Source organism: Gymnogyps californianus, chromosome 6 (assembly GCF_018139145.2).
Source record: "Gymnogyps californianus isolate 813 chromosome 6, ASM1813914v2, whole genome shotgun sequence".
Classification (NCBI taxonomy): Eukaryota; Metazoa; Chordata; class Aves; order Accipitriformes; family Cathartidae; genus Gymnogyps; species Gymnogyps californianus.
The window spans coordinates 40,411,621-40,426,552 of record NC_059476.1 but is presented as its reverse complement, the minus strand read 5'-3'; the positions used below and the strand labels follow the sequence as shown (position 1 = coordinate 40,426,552).

General features: G+C 38.2%; 1 protein-coding gene across 5 annotated transcripts in view; it reads right to left on the bottom strand.

Moving 5' to 3' along the window:
• Window positions 1-14,932, bottom strand: part of PCDH15 (protocadherin related 15) — a 419,295-nt gene that overhangs the window by 54,080 nt on the left and 350,283 nt on the right. For all 5 annotated transcript variants that reach the window (XM_050898730.1, XM_050898731.1, XM_050898732.1 and 2 more), the window contains one exon: window positions 12,790-12,917. In XM_050898730.1, the coding sequence (XP_050754687.1) occupies window positions 12,790-12,917 (128 nt within the window). The remainder of the gene's footprint in view (window positions 1-12,789; window positions 12,918-14,932) is intronic.

The window sequence follows — 14,932 nt, the reverse complement described above, 5'->3', positions numbered from 1 at the left end:
AGCGAGACAGGATTTACAGCGACTGCCCAGCTAACTGCCAAAGGCTCTCTGGAGGTGCCCTGTGAGATGAGCATTACGCCCTTTCAATAAAAAGCCAATTTCTTTGTTAAAATGGATTTATTAGATTGGTTCAGCTGGGCCATAAGCCTATCATTTTTTTAATATTAGCAAATTCTATCTCAATAGAAAGATACGACTTTTAATAGTAGTTTGTTTCAATAACAACAGAAATCAATTTCACCTTCAGTACTTCACGCTTGTATATGTGTGCAACTAAGAACAGACAAAATTTGGATCCAAATTAGGGTATCAATATTGCAGGCACAGACATTAAATAAAGTCAGCCTTTCCGAACAAATGTCACGACACTAGTGTAGTTGCTTAGAAGGAATGGTATGGTAAGTCTTGCAGCTGAGTTTAATGCATGAAACTCCAGTGAAAGAGGCATTTTGAAATTTTAAGCACGCAGCCTGTAAAATCCTGCCGTGCAGATGCCCAAAGCTGGTAGACAGGCTACGAGCTAATTTTCAGAAGTTCTGAGAACTCAGTGGCACTCCAGAGAAATCTATGGCCTCAGTATCATTACAGTTCCGGCTATTTCCATCCCAGAAACCATCTACACGCTGATGAGCAAAGCCAGGTGCAAAACAGCCTGAGGAACTTGGAAAAATCATCAGATTCCAATTTCAAATATTTTAACTTTGTTGTTTCCATTTCCCCTCCTTTCACCACTATTCATACTTTGATCAAACCTAACAACGTTCAGCTTTGCAGGACCACCAGAGAGAACTTGTGAGCTGCTGACATTAATGTACCAACTTCTTTAATACAGAGTAAGGATGTTTGCTATTCTTGTAATTTGTCCTGAAGGTAAATATTTTTGACACTTCATTAGGAAGAGATATACGACATCTCAAGAGTTGCATTATGACTGTCAAAGAAGAGAAAGAGCTATACTTAATCTTAATATTATAGCAGTATATCTTCTTTTGTTATGTGCAAGAAATACAGATGTCTCCTAAATTCTGCTATGATTGAGCACTGATAAATATGTATGATTTTAGGAATTACCAGGCCCAATTCAACCCTCCTGGAACTGAGCGTAAGCATGCTCACACAAATGGAGTTTCGCTGGCATCACCACGTGCTGCGTCCAGCCCTTACCCATTCTCTCCCACGGAGGAAGAGGCACAACTGCTGGAGTGCTCCCTAACTCCACCACAAAAGCACGTTACACCAGCCAGGTATCAGCTGAAATATGCTGCTCTAGGCCCTAACATTGAGGGTATTTACCGCAAAGTCATTAACAATTATTTTTTTATAATTTTATTGGCAGCTCGCTCTCTTGGAGCAAAAAGACCAATAAGCCAAGCATTCTTGGTGACTACATCTCCTACACAAGGGCTGCCAGCACGACTCGCAGCAAGTCATTAGAAACGTTAAAATTCCTGGCACTGCAGAGGCAGCAAAGAGGCGGACGCTGTCAGTGCCGGGTTCGCTCTCAGATAAGCAATGTCTAATTCAGCCCAGCACTGCAGCGGCAATGGGATGAAGGGTACAGCTGCTTTGCTGCCAACAAAAAGCGCTTTTAACACATTGGTTGCCTTGAAACAGAGAGGAAGCAGAAGGGTACTTTCTGGTTAGTTTGGTTTTCACCTTTAGGAGGACTGAGAGGGAAAAAAAGTGTTAGCTCAAGTATGGAAATATATAGGACTCACTAGAGCTGAGTTAAGCTGCATGTCTGGAAGACAAGAGATGAAAACAGATAAGCCGAAAACTAGGAGTGATAGGCATCCCTTTAGTGGTGCCTCTGTAACCAGTTACAGTTTGTCCAAGTATATATGTTTTTTTCTGGTGTAACTGGTGTAAGTTGTTAACACAAGACTTGGGTTGCATGTGAGCACCTCTCACAGCAGCTGTCCCTAAAGGCTGTCCAAATATCTCACAGCTGAGAATTTGGTGGAAACAGGGCTATAAAGGAGGTTAAGTTTGAGGAGCAGATGCCAGGAGATGCAAAGCTACAAATTTCTGAGGCAGTCTGTGGCAAAACCAAGCTGATGACCATGAGTTCAAAAGCACTAGAGACAGGTAACAGTGTAAAAGAGCACAGTAGTGAAGAAATACAGAAAAAAAAAGGAGGAAAACTGCAATAGCTACAACAAACTTACTGGCTTAATTGTCTGTAAATCACAAAGTAAAACCACCTCTAAAACAGTACTATGGCAGATGTGGCTTCAGAACTGAAAATATTCAACAATCTGTAAATTCCTACCGGCAAAAATGATCTTGTTCTAAAAGCTATTTTATGTGCCAGCAACTGATTGGAAACAGTTGAACCTGCCATCTGCTAGGAAGAAGAGAAAAAACCCCAACAGCCCAGTCCCATTCATTTTACATGCCCTGTTAGCATCCTCAGGCTCATGATTAAGGGTGACCCTGCTAGGGAGACTGGAAAACATTTAAAATTAACAATTGCATTTAACTCTAAGCAGCTACTTTGAATTTAGCTCACACTGATAATGATAAAAACTGTAATCGTCTGATGATCATGCAATAGCTTCAGGAGTTATGGTTAATGAAGATTTTAATGCTCATCCCAAACAAGCCACTGGCAATTTTGGTGACAATATCAGAGTGTTATTGCCACATGGCATTGCTTTTACAAGTCTCTCTGGGTGAGGGGATAAGTGCCCTACCGTAACACTGTGAGTGTGTGGCCACAGTTACACCTCACACTGTGATATTCCCTGCGGAAATGTGCGGACTTGAGAAATGTAGAATAATCACCTTTCATGAGGGCTGCGTGGAGCCAAAGATTAATTAATTTATGCTTTAAATGCATCATTTGTTAGGCACACTTACAAAGGTACTGCAACAAAGAGGAAAACCATGGACTCTGCTAAGCATATTGCTGATCACTGCCCAGCCCACTCCGAGTAAACCCCAGCTCCACAGAAACTTCTGAGAAATACAGGTAGTAAGAAAAAAAGTGAATGAGAATTGTTCACTTCTTCCTCCAATAGTGTCAATAAACCCCAAGGTATGGAAACATGGATCAACTTTGATAGCCTGTCTCACGGGAAAAAATGTTGAGTAAAAGGTGTTCCCAAACTTGTATTTTGAAAAAAAATTAGAAACATTGGGTTTATAGCATTTTCCTGCTATGCCAACAGCAGTTAGTGCTCGATACAGTAGGTTTATGTGTATGTGCTGGGAGGGAGTGCGGACCACGCAGTTGATCCTCCATGGGATGGGAATGCAAACACTCCAGGCGTACTCACCCCTTCCAGCCCCTGTAGGAGTACTCTGGAAGGCATGTGCAGGACTAGCAGTCTTAAAATGTTAGAAAATAACATAGGAATTTAAAAAATCTAATATTGTATTTGAAAAAATCACAAAGGGTAGTAGTTTTTCTGAACACTGCCAAAGGAAAACAATAGTACTGGTTTTCATAGTAAAAAGTTTAGCAAGCCAACATACTATCTAGAGGTATGTTCTTTGAAAGAAATTACCTGTGTGCTTGGAATTACTGTAATATTATTCTTAGCAGGGCAAGCAGCTTCCTGTCAGAGGCCAGATGTTACAGCAGATGCGCATGTTTGAGGGCGTGCTGTTGTCACTGCAAATAGGCTTCAAAGTAGATTTTTACTTCTACCAAGTATGTTTTCTCCCTACAGATTACTCTCTGTGATTCATAAATCATATTTTAACTAATAAAAGATTGTGACTGGCAAAGCAGTTCATTTTTACACAGAAGTTGTTCTCTTGTGTACATGCAAAAGCAAAATTAGTGAAGGGAACGCTTTGTCTTTCACAGCAGAAAGCTGTCTCAAGGTGCTTAGGCTTGAATCTCACTTTCACAGAACTTGCCACTCTACAGATTTACTTGTCGTCCCAAGGAAAAAGGAAATACCAAAAAAAATCTAGAGGTTATAAGGCATGAATAGAAAATAACCTGAGATTTAACATGGATAAATGTGTCTGGGCAAAAAAAGTAATCCCAGTATTCTCTCTATATGTAACACATATCCATACCCAGGAATTTTAAACATTTATTTTATCAATTGCTTTAGATCAGTATGCAACCTCTAAGATAGATTGCTTTCAAGGATTACGGTTAAATAAAGAGTGATTCCTGTTCCCCTGGTGTGTCATTAGGGTAAAAACCTGTAGCATAAAATGGCTTTGTTTTATTTTGCTGTTCTGCATATTAAGACATTCAAACAGTAATAAAGGATGAAGTTACATTACGAAGCCTATCAGAAAGGGGCACAAAACACAGAAAAGATCTGAAATGAAAATTTGATCAACCATATTGTAAGAATCAAGTTTCCTTCAGGATGTAACTGCATTTCAGACTCCACTGGCTCCCATTATCATCATCAAACCTCTCTGCTGGCTTCATATTAGAGCCATTTCTATCAAATACAGGTCAGCCACTTCCAGAGACTCTGATTCACTGGCATTTGTTTTGGCAAGCTTCCTTTTCTGCAAACATTTTCAGTACAAAAATACCTTTATAAACTGAAGAGTAATTCAGAAAGAAACCTCTCACTTTCTTTACTAGAATTAGGACCTCTGATATTTCCTCATTTAAATGCACTTCAATAAACAAAACTAGAGAGATTAATACTGTAGAAGAAAATGTTTAAAAAGAAAGAGCTAATAACACACCATTATAGCGAAAAGTCAATTCCTGCTAGTAATTTCCCTAAAGATTGTGTTGATTTTGGTTTTGTTTTTATAGAGCAGATTGAAAATATTGTGTATGTGGCTGAAGGAAGTCTGGTTCTAATTCTGAGGGGAAAACCAGGAGTTACATGAAAATACCAGTGGCAAAGCAAAATAACTAATCCTAATATAATGAAATGCAAAGCAGATCTCAAACCACAAAATTCATAAATTAGTAGTTATGAGTATTACATCTGTTTTTAATTAACATATTCATAACAAAAAGCACGAAAAGGCCTTTAACCATGGAAATGGGCTCTTATATGCATTGAAAATTCTGGAGAAAGAAAAGAGAATTGCAGAAAAGGGGAGAGAACATAGAAGGTTATCATAACACCAATCCCCAGCAGGACTGTCCAACACCTGAAACCTTTTTCTGAGCACCACCAGAACTGTAATTAAAGCGATTATCCAGACCGCTGTTCCAGCTGTCCCACCACTGCAGGCCCAGCGCAATGGTGGCAGAGTGAAAGAGAAACCCAAATAACCAGCCAGCAAGACGTACTGCAGCCGTCCTACCGCCGTGGCTTCTGACTGCCCTTTGGTCTTGCATCAAATCATCAGCCTGGACTCAAAAGATCTCATATGTGCATTGTGTATCTTTGATAGGCTTTGGGGGAAATGAGTAGGCTTAAAAAGACGGCTGCGTGAAATTGCCTGTAGATTTGAGACACGACGGTCAGCCTCAGCTATCATTTCAAGAGAAATGGTATTTAACACAGCTCCACATTTCCTGCTGAGCTATTAGCAATATAAATATGGTCTTTAAGATGCAAGGACTAAAGCCTCGGTTAAAAAGTGCCATTTGAATACATATATTCCTTTTATTTTTTTCTTAGAGACATTAGTACTTATCAGCTTTCAGAGGACACTAGCCTTAAAACAATTGTATTCATATAGAATAATTCATATGGCATATCGTTAACCAATTTAATTAAAAGTGACTTTTTGATAAAAATTTGTGGCATTCCTCTGAGCTCAAGCTTCCTTTCTATCTACTTACAGTAATCTTTCTAAAAACCTAGAGCAAGACAACACATTACCCTATTCTAAAAGGATTTTATATTCAAATGAATATATTTAAGAGAGCGGTCGCTGCTGCCAGCAAAATTGCTGCACCTTATAGAGCTAGGAGAAGCAATCTATAGTGTTTGCCTTAGTCACATATGTAACTGTTTTGATGATGAGAGAAGTGTTTATCCAATATTTTATTGGCCTATTTGTCTCCAAATTCAATTTGTGTGTAAGATTATGTACTCAGTACTAGTTTTCTTCTCTCCCCGCATTTTTCTTTGTGTTTGGCCCATGGCAGTTAGATTATTTCTTACTCCCAGTGCTACTCACTAGGCTGTATGGCATAATTAGTGCCAAGACTGGGGTGCTTTCCAAAATATTTTTCAAGAGGGGAAGAACTGTGCTTTGATGGGAGGGGTGAAATTTTTTTCAAGCCACAGAGTACAGAATGATTTAAGCAACTGAAGTTAAACATACAAATGTTCAGCAGTATATTTGTGACAAATTTATCTAAAACCCATTTACATAAATTACTATATTAAAAATTAATGATTACAGCAAATCATTGAGTATTTTTAAAGAGGAACTAATTGTGTTGGTTTTTTTTTTTAATTTGAAAGCTGTAGTTTTTGCATAAGGCCATAAAGCTTGTCGTCTTGTTTTTATATAAATTACACTCATCAAAAATGAGCCATTCTTATGTGCCAATAACGTTGTACAAAGACAGAGAGGTAGTTGAGAATAACTTATTAAATGCCAAAATGAGACAGAACTGGAGATCTGCCTACAGATTAAGGGAGTGTCAGCAGGACACCGATTACCCCCCTGCTTTCCTCTGGGAAAACGCAAGTGCACGGCTGGGAAGAGAGCTGCGAGCACCTTAATAAATCCCTTGGCCTGGATAATTGCTGGAAGAGGCCACTGCGGATCCTGGTGGGGTAGGGATCACCTGGAGGTGAGGCTCTGGGCATAAACACAGCTGTTAATCCTATCCCGCAATATAAGTGCCTCTTGGTATTGACACCAATGCTGTTCTGAAATTTCAGGCTATTTTTCTTTTTGAACTATTGCAAAACTAGATATATTTTTAAAAACTTAAAATATTGTTTACCTCTTGCTTGATGTAACCCACATACTCTCTAAAATAAAGACACAGTGAATTTCTACCCAGATTATAAAATAATTTTTGAACCTCCTTAGTATCTACACTGGTAACCACCTATAATTTAGTACTTTCTAACTAACTTCTCTCAGCTTGTCTTTTCTATTTCCTATTCGATAAAAAGGAAAAATTATATTAGCTTAAACTGCCGCTAAACGATAACTGCTGGCAAGTGCCTGCCACTGTGATTATCACGCTTAACTAATTTAATTACAGCAATGGCGAATAAAAGCAGGCATGCCCTGTAAATCACATCTAACTGCAGGAGCCATATCAATATCTAAATACCAGCCATTCCGATTACTGCAATTAACCCACCCATCCATTGATCTTTTCCCATGGTTATTCCACCCACAGCGACTGGACAAAGCAAACCTGTTTACACAGGCCTGCTCCAACCTCTCTTCAGACAACAGGAGCTGGGTTAAAGCACCGTGTTAAAACAGCTCCACGGTGCCCAAAAAGACCTGCCCACTTGTAAATCTGTCCCAGAGTTTCAGCAGACTGAGCTCTTGATCGGTGCAGCCATGTTAGTATGATCTCCCTCCTGGCCTCCGATGCTCGGCTCAGGAACACGTTGCAAACTTCAGGAAGCTGAAACTGAAGATATCTGAACATAACAAAGAACTGTGTGGTGTTCACTCAAACCCTCTGCTAAAGCCACAAACAGCTTTGACCTTGAGTTTTTAGGAGAAAGGAAAAGTTTCAAGATGAGTTTTGGTTTTCTATCATGATACTTTCCTCAAAAAAGGATGCATGGATAAACGGTAACAGAAACCAAACCACTATCTGGCACTTGGGCTTAACATGAAATTCCAAACCCTGATCTTCAGATGTAAAAAGCTGAAGTAGATATAGATACCCAGACGATGAGTTGTTACCTCAACTCAAGTATTATGTACTTAAACCCCCGCCTTTGCTTTCAGTATAAATAAACTAGCAATGACCAGCTTCTTGCAATAAATCTGACCCTTATTTTCAACCAACAATATCTCCTTCTGCCACTCCAGAAAAAGGCATTTCTCTCTAACGGAGCCAGCGCTGGTGTTTCCAAAATCAGGGCTTCCAGAAGCAGCATCCTTCGCCAGCCTGCCGGAAGGCCCTTGGGGAATTTCTATTGTACCCATCGAGGCAAATTAAACACATGTTTGTGCTTAAAATATAAAAATATAATTAATGAATGTGATTTATTTTCTCTGAAAGTCTGCTAAGATATGGTTAACTAGTAAATTATGCTATAAAAGTTGTGTTATACAAAACTTTTTGCGACTATATGAAGGCAATCAAAGAGTGCCAAATGGTTGCCTGCCCTTAATGCTTCCAACACTTGGGCAAGTAGGTCACCTCAAACAAGGAGAACTTTGCCATATTTTATCACTTTCACCTGAGAAAGTAAATGTAGGTGCTCACAATGTGAATTATCTTCATTCGTGACTTAAATACCCCTTTCCATGATCTATACCATCTTTATGGTACATAACAGTTACACAATTGACAAAAGACTCATGAGAAATATATTCATGTTAACTTGAGTTGCATTTTTATGATATAAAAGCAGAAGATGGATTCTATCTCACCTCTGATCAAATGCTGTTTTTTTCCTTCTTATTCTCTCTTCATTGAATTGGGTTGTCCTCATTTCTCTTCTAATATGCCCTCCTGTTTTACAGACTTCAGTTTATCCCCCTCCTGTGCAATTTCTTAAGCATCTCACCTCACTTAGAGAACCAAACCTTGACAACAGCCTCTACATATTGACAGCACAGTAAATGCCCTGGTACAAAACAATGTTATGACTTGTATTAGCTCTGTCCACAGATGCAGGAACTGACATAGGTCATTAGGAGCATGGATATTCATATTGAAGGGATATAAAAATAAGGGCCTTGGAGAGCGATGAGTAGGAGTTGGTATTAAACACACACACACACACACACAGTGACTGACAAAGAAAAGGTGAACTGGGAATTCTCAAACAACTGACCTGACTATCCAAATCATCCACTACTAATAGAAGTCTTCAACTTTCAGGTTTTCAAGCAAAATCTGTCATTTATAGATAAAAATCAAGAGAAAAACCAAAGAAGCTAGGAGTTAACAGTCAACAGAGTCCCTGTCCTACCTCTAGAACGCCTAATTTTGTTTAATACAAGGAAAACACTGGCTCAATTCAGAGTCCATTCTTTTTTCGGTAACAACAATCTTACACTTTAATTTAAAATAAACACTGTCTCCTTCCTTCAGGATAATGGAATGTACATAAGAAACCAATTAAAAAGTTAATGTTACTTCTACACATTTAGTACCTATTTATTGCTGGTATCTCCTTGAAGTACAGGGGAAAAAATGGCAAGTTTGGGTCCCCGTGCACAGGAAGTGTTGCATGCTTTTCTACAACGGTGACTGTATGGCATTGCTGTGACAAATAACGTGACACTATTCATAATTAGAAAATGTTGGTTCACTATTAGTCTCAATAACAATGATTTCAACCATCTATATTATGCAGTTTAACATCTTTCAGTTGTAAAAAATATTCTGCTAGTCAATACCCCATGTTCAAGGATCATCAAAGTTGTTGTCAGTGACAGGAAGAATGAGAATATGCTGAGAATTTCTTTTCAAAATTACTCAGATGTCATTAAAAAATTCAGCAACTATTAATGAATGCAGAAGATGAAAGCAAATGCATTTAAAACTCCTACTAAGAACCTAGCTTCCCCGTTAGAATCAAAATTTGAATAATTTCTACAGTGCAAGCTATGCGTGTACTTTATTAATGTTCTTAAAAATTTCAACTTGGAAAACTACTCATTTAATTCTACTCACCTGAACTCTTCAAGAAAAGACATTCATTTGATTAATTCTTCTTAACACTAATTGGAATGGGTATCGTATTTAACTAACAGAGCAATTACTTTTTTTTCTAAAGGACAGAAAATAAGCTAACTAGCACCAACTGCTGAAAATGCTTGGTGCTAGAACAATAAATTACAGCCTGATTTTCTGCAACAAGCATTTCTTAACTGTTTCTAATTTTACTTTAACTAAGCACACAGTTATGTTTGATGCCATCCACTAGTCACAACTTCTGTCTCATACCTTGTTCCATTTTTCCTGTCAGCAAATTCAGGGAGAATTCTGTCATACGTTTTAACAGAAACAGGTTAGAGACTTAAAACTGTAATTTTTTGTGTCTTCCTTTGATAGTCCCTTTCTGTCCTCTGATTGCCTTTTCTGAGTCAAATGTTTCTGAGGTGTAAAAGCAGATTCCCCTCTTCACCCCCGAATATCCCTTACCTGTATGCCTGCTCTTTTTCCCACACTACTTATCCCCTTGACTGACACCCATGAACACCTGTGCCTAAGAAATCAGGAATGCCTCTTCGAAAACCAGGTAGGATTTCACAGCCTGTTCACATTTTGTATGAGCAACTCAAAATGCTATTTTACATTTGTGTCTTGTGTTTCATTTACTTTACATAACACTCCTTCATCTAAGTAACTTTGCTATTCAGTATTATCTACTCCAGCATCTTTGTGCAGTACTGTTATCTTCAGCACTTCTACAGTTCATGGATTTGACACAATTTTTGGTTTCCTATTTTTGACCATGTTAAAGCTTCAGTTTAAGGTTTGTAGCCAGAAGCAATAACCAGCAAAATGTCTGGAAAAAAAAAAAAGACATTAACAAAAATATTACCCCTACCTTCAAAACTCTGCTCAATTATGGTCTCAGATCACCCTAACAGCAATGCTACCACTATTTCTTTAATTTGTGCATCTAGAATTTCCTTTTCATTGAATCAAGGAGACATCTGGTTATATGTCACTATCTATTTTATATAGCATAGAATCCTGGTGTACCTTAAAACTTCAATACAGAAGATGGAGGAAAAGAAATTGATAAAAGGAAACTCTGCAATTCTTTTTCTGAATGTATTATTTCCAACACACAATGTTGCTTTACTGCTCACTTTACAACTTCTTTAATCGCATAGAAATAAATCTTTAACGTAAACACAGGCATTGCACATGCTAGATGACTTTTTTTGGCTTCGTTTATGAAGTCTGAACTGAGTCTTCACAGTTGACAAAGTAGAGGTAAGTAAACACACCTTTTCAACAAGCTGCCTGGGCTAATCACTCTTTCCAGTTACCAATGTGTATCTTTCACCTCCTCTCATCATAATTCCTCCCTACAGCTTCCTTTTCATTCAGGATTGCTACTTCTTTTCAAGTACTCAATGTTCTCCTAATAATGCTATGAGAGAATGCTATGCACTGACTTTGATCTGCCAACTGATCTTATCTGATCCGGTTCCCCAAATTACCCTGCGGTTTGGGCACAGGTCTTTCCATCAGGCAACGTTTCAACAGGGCAATCATGCTGCCAGCTAAACAGCAACCTTTGCTACACCAGGAACACACTTGGGGCAAAGAGGTATTACGGCTCCTTCACGTTTTTGCAGCTGGGAGACTAGCAAGCACAAGCTCAGCCTCAGCACCATCCCAGGGCAACGTGTAATGTGAAATTCCTGACCAGCCCCATTCAGTAGGTCTGTCCCTACCTGCTATGGCCTCAAACACAATCTGCCTGCAGAGGAAGCTGCGAAGAATTGGCGTAGGGCAGATCTATACACTATACTGTTCCCTTTCCAAGTTATCTTCAGTAAATTCCCAGCTGTTTACTTGGACTGCTGTATGCATTTCTAGAAAAGACCAATATGGGTACTCTGGGGACAAAAATTTGCCTATGATAAGCACTGTATAAAAAACGAAGAAAAAACAAATATTCTGGACTAGTTCACAAAGTAAACAAATTTCATCTACAGAGGCTTCTATCCAATGGTCACTGCTTAACAATTTCCCACTTTTCTGCCATTTCTGGGCTTACTTTGGGAAGGACTGCCATGAAACAAAAAAGCAATGGACAACTTCAATAAGCCCTGATATTCTGTGTTTCATTCCTGGTGCTCAAAACACATCATGAGGTCAAAGTAAAACTCTTAGCAGGTCATATTTCTGTGCCCTTTCACGCATAAGCTAGAATCAGCAACTTCAAAGCTATTCCACTAACGCTTAAGGTGAAAAAAGATGCAGGAGGCCTGCTGAGGTAACACAATAAGGGCAGAGGAAACAAGCTGACTTGGAAAGTCCTGGCAACTCAAGCTGTCTCTAGCACAAACGATTGCATCACAAAGCATTTTACAGAAAACAAATAGCTTTTGTTCCAAGCTATTTTTATGTCTGATGCTAATTACATTCTATATATTATCTTTCTTTGAATTTTCTCTCTTTTTTTAAAAAAACCTACGGAGAGTCAATTTTACTCACAATTGAGTCACAGTGCACAGACCTGAAATTGCTTTGCTGACCTGAAACAGAAACTGTTCTTTCCTTTTTAAATCATAAACATGCTGCTGCCAAAGAAGTAGTCAGAAAAATTTAAGGTAAAACCTAGTGTTGAGCATAAAAGAATCCTCTACATATTAACATATCTAAAATCATAGCTACAAATCATCAAATGAAAAATGAGCACATAAAATTCAATAGAAATACAGCTAGTCTTTTAAGTTCAAAATCAACCTTGCATCAGTAACTGCTGGAATACTGGGCCAATGCATGTCAGTCATACGCACACAAATGGAAACCATCACACTTATATTCATACTCAAACATTGATTTCATAAGAAGAATTACCCATTCTGTGCTCACTATACTTGTTTATAAGAAGAATTAAATGGAAATTACTGCCAGTGTCTGAGAAGCTCAAGCAGTTTTAGAAGAAATACATTTCGTAAGCTGCTGTGGAAAATCAAACCAGTGTATACATATTTTCCCACTGCAAGTGAATGTTCTTTAAAAAATTTCAGTCTTACCTTAACTTTAAGCACAGAAGAGAACATTTTGGCATCTTCAGACACTCCTCCAATGTACATTTTTTTGGTAAAGACAGGCACATGGTCATTTTCATCCTTTACTTCAATAAATACCTTGGCTGTATTACCTAAAAGAGGGAATGAAAATTATATATAGAACATTTTGCAATAAATGTTTAACACCTACTGGCGTTCACACATTTACAGCCCAAACAGACCATGTAAAATAAGTGTATGGATAATACTGTAAAAATAAATACATTAGAAATAATAGCACATTTGGTATGAAAAGTATGAACCCGAAGGAAGTCAAGAGATTTCATGCCTTTTTTTTTTTTAATCTACCTTTATTGGTTCTGCATTTGCCATTTTTTCTGAATGAATCTTGATTTAACTTGCAGCTGAATTTGTACCTTTATAGAAAATGATTCCCATTACCTGTACACCTGCACTCTGCTATTAGAGCTATCTGAATTTGCCCGTAAGCAAAAAGCTGCCATGGCTTTCTTTAGAAAGCAAGCTATTTGGGGAAAATATAAGAGAAGACCTGTAACTAATTTTTCAAATAAATAGAAAAGCACAAGTGAGGATATCGTACTTTAGTTACACAGAATTTGGTCACATTAAATTCCAACAAGTGTTATAAAGAGGTAACAAACAGGTGATGTATACTAGCAGTTATGTTGCAAACAGGGGCTTGCTTTTTCCACTTCATGTGCAGCTTGTTTTATATATTCTAGTTATTACTAACTCCCATGCAAATACTTAATGGGTGATTCCGCCACGGTGTCTGTAAACTCACAAATGGTCATACAATAGCGCTGGTTAAGCAGCCTCAACACCTAACGAATTCACTGTGTTAACTGAACGCATGCCTAAGCCTGTCTTCTTCACAAACCTGGCCTGGCCCATGGGAACTCAAGAAGTATTACTTCCCCCCTAGAGGTTCAATACATCTTCAAGCAACATACCGCTGGTAATTTGTGTTTTATTAAACAGTTACTGATCCACCTCATTGAACAATAAACAACTCTCTCCTTCCGCAAGGAAAAAACATCTAGCAAAAACTATGGACCTAGTGCAAAAAAAGATTCAACTCCACAGTAATCTATACCAACATCTGTTTGTCTCTTTCAGAACTGTATAATCCAGAAAGATTGCTGGAAATGATGATATCCAGTTCATTAAAACCACATTTTCAAGTGATAAAGTGCCTCATTTCAGAGTTGGTTTTCCCAACTTGTTTCAGTGCCAGGGTAATTAAAATGTTGCACAGGTGCCATGCTGATCTGAGTTAGCTTCAAAACGCAGTCTCATTTAGAAAGAGCTTAGTAGCTGTATCTTTAGGGGACAAAAAAATTAAAACCCAGACTATTTCTTAGACTGCCGAAGTCACCAAAGATATTCTGTCTATCTGATGGTCCAACTGATGGGAAACAAATGAGGACTTCATAAATGTAGCTGAAATCTGAGAAAAACATTTAAAATGCCATCCAATGCATTAGTACGGAGAGAAGGGAAAAAAAAAAAGAGAAAGGAAAGAAAAAAGGAAATGACATTTCCTCAGAGGAATAATCAATTATTCACTTTCCACACTGATCTGTGCAGATACGTTAAACAACTTGTAGGCGCTGTTACTTCATGGGAAAATGACTTCATGACAAGCTCTCTTTTTATGGACGTGAAAAAAAAGCCATAATCCAACATCTGAATGTGTGTAATGTGGACATAACGGTCTATTTGTAATCATCTCTAGTTTGCTTATGTTCATTTTAGAAGAACGCTTCTTACCTTGACTACATTATTTATTACAGCAAAGAAAAATTTCAAAGAGGTATTGTGCGGTCCTATGAATAGTCAAATCTCTCTCTTGTTAAACCGGATCCTCAACGTTTCTGGCTGCAATACTAAGTTACAGTTAAAACTGCAGCCCTGTTGAGAAAAATGAGATTCCCAGGCAGGCTTTTTCACTGCAGCTACACCTTTTATGGAAGAAGGCAACTGAAGCAGGATTACAGGCAATGCGTGTAAGTGACCTTGCCCTGCTGAGCTAATAAACAGTTATATCAATGGCTGGCACCAGTTTACTGCTGTAGGGAAGATCCTAATTGTATCACGTTCAGTGCTGGTAGGACTAGACATT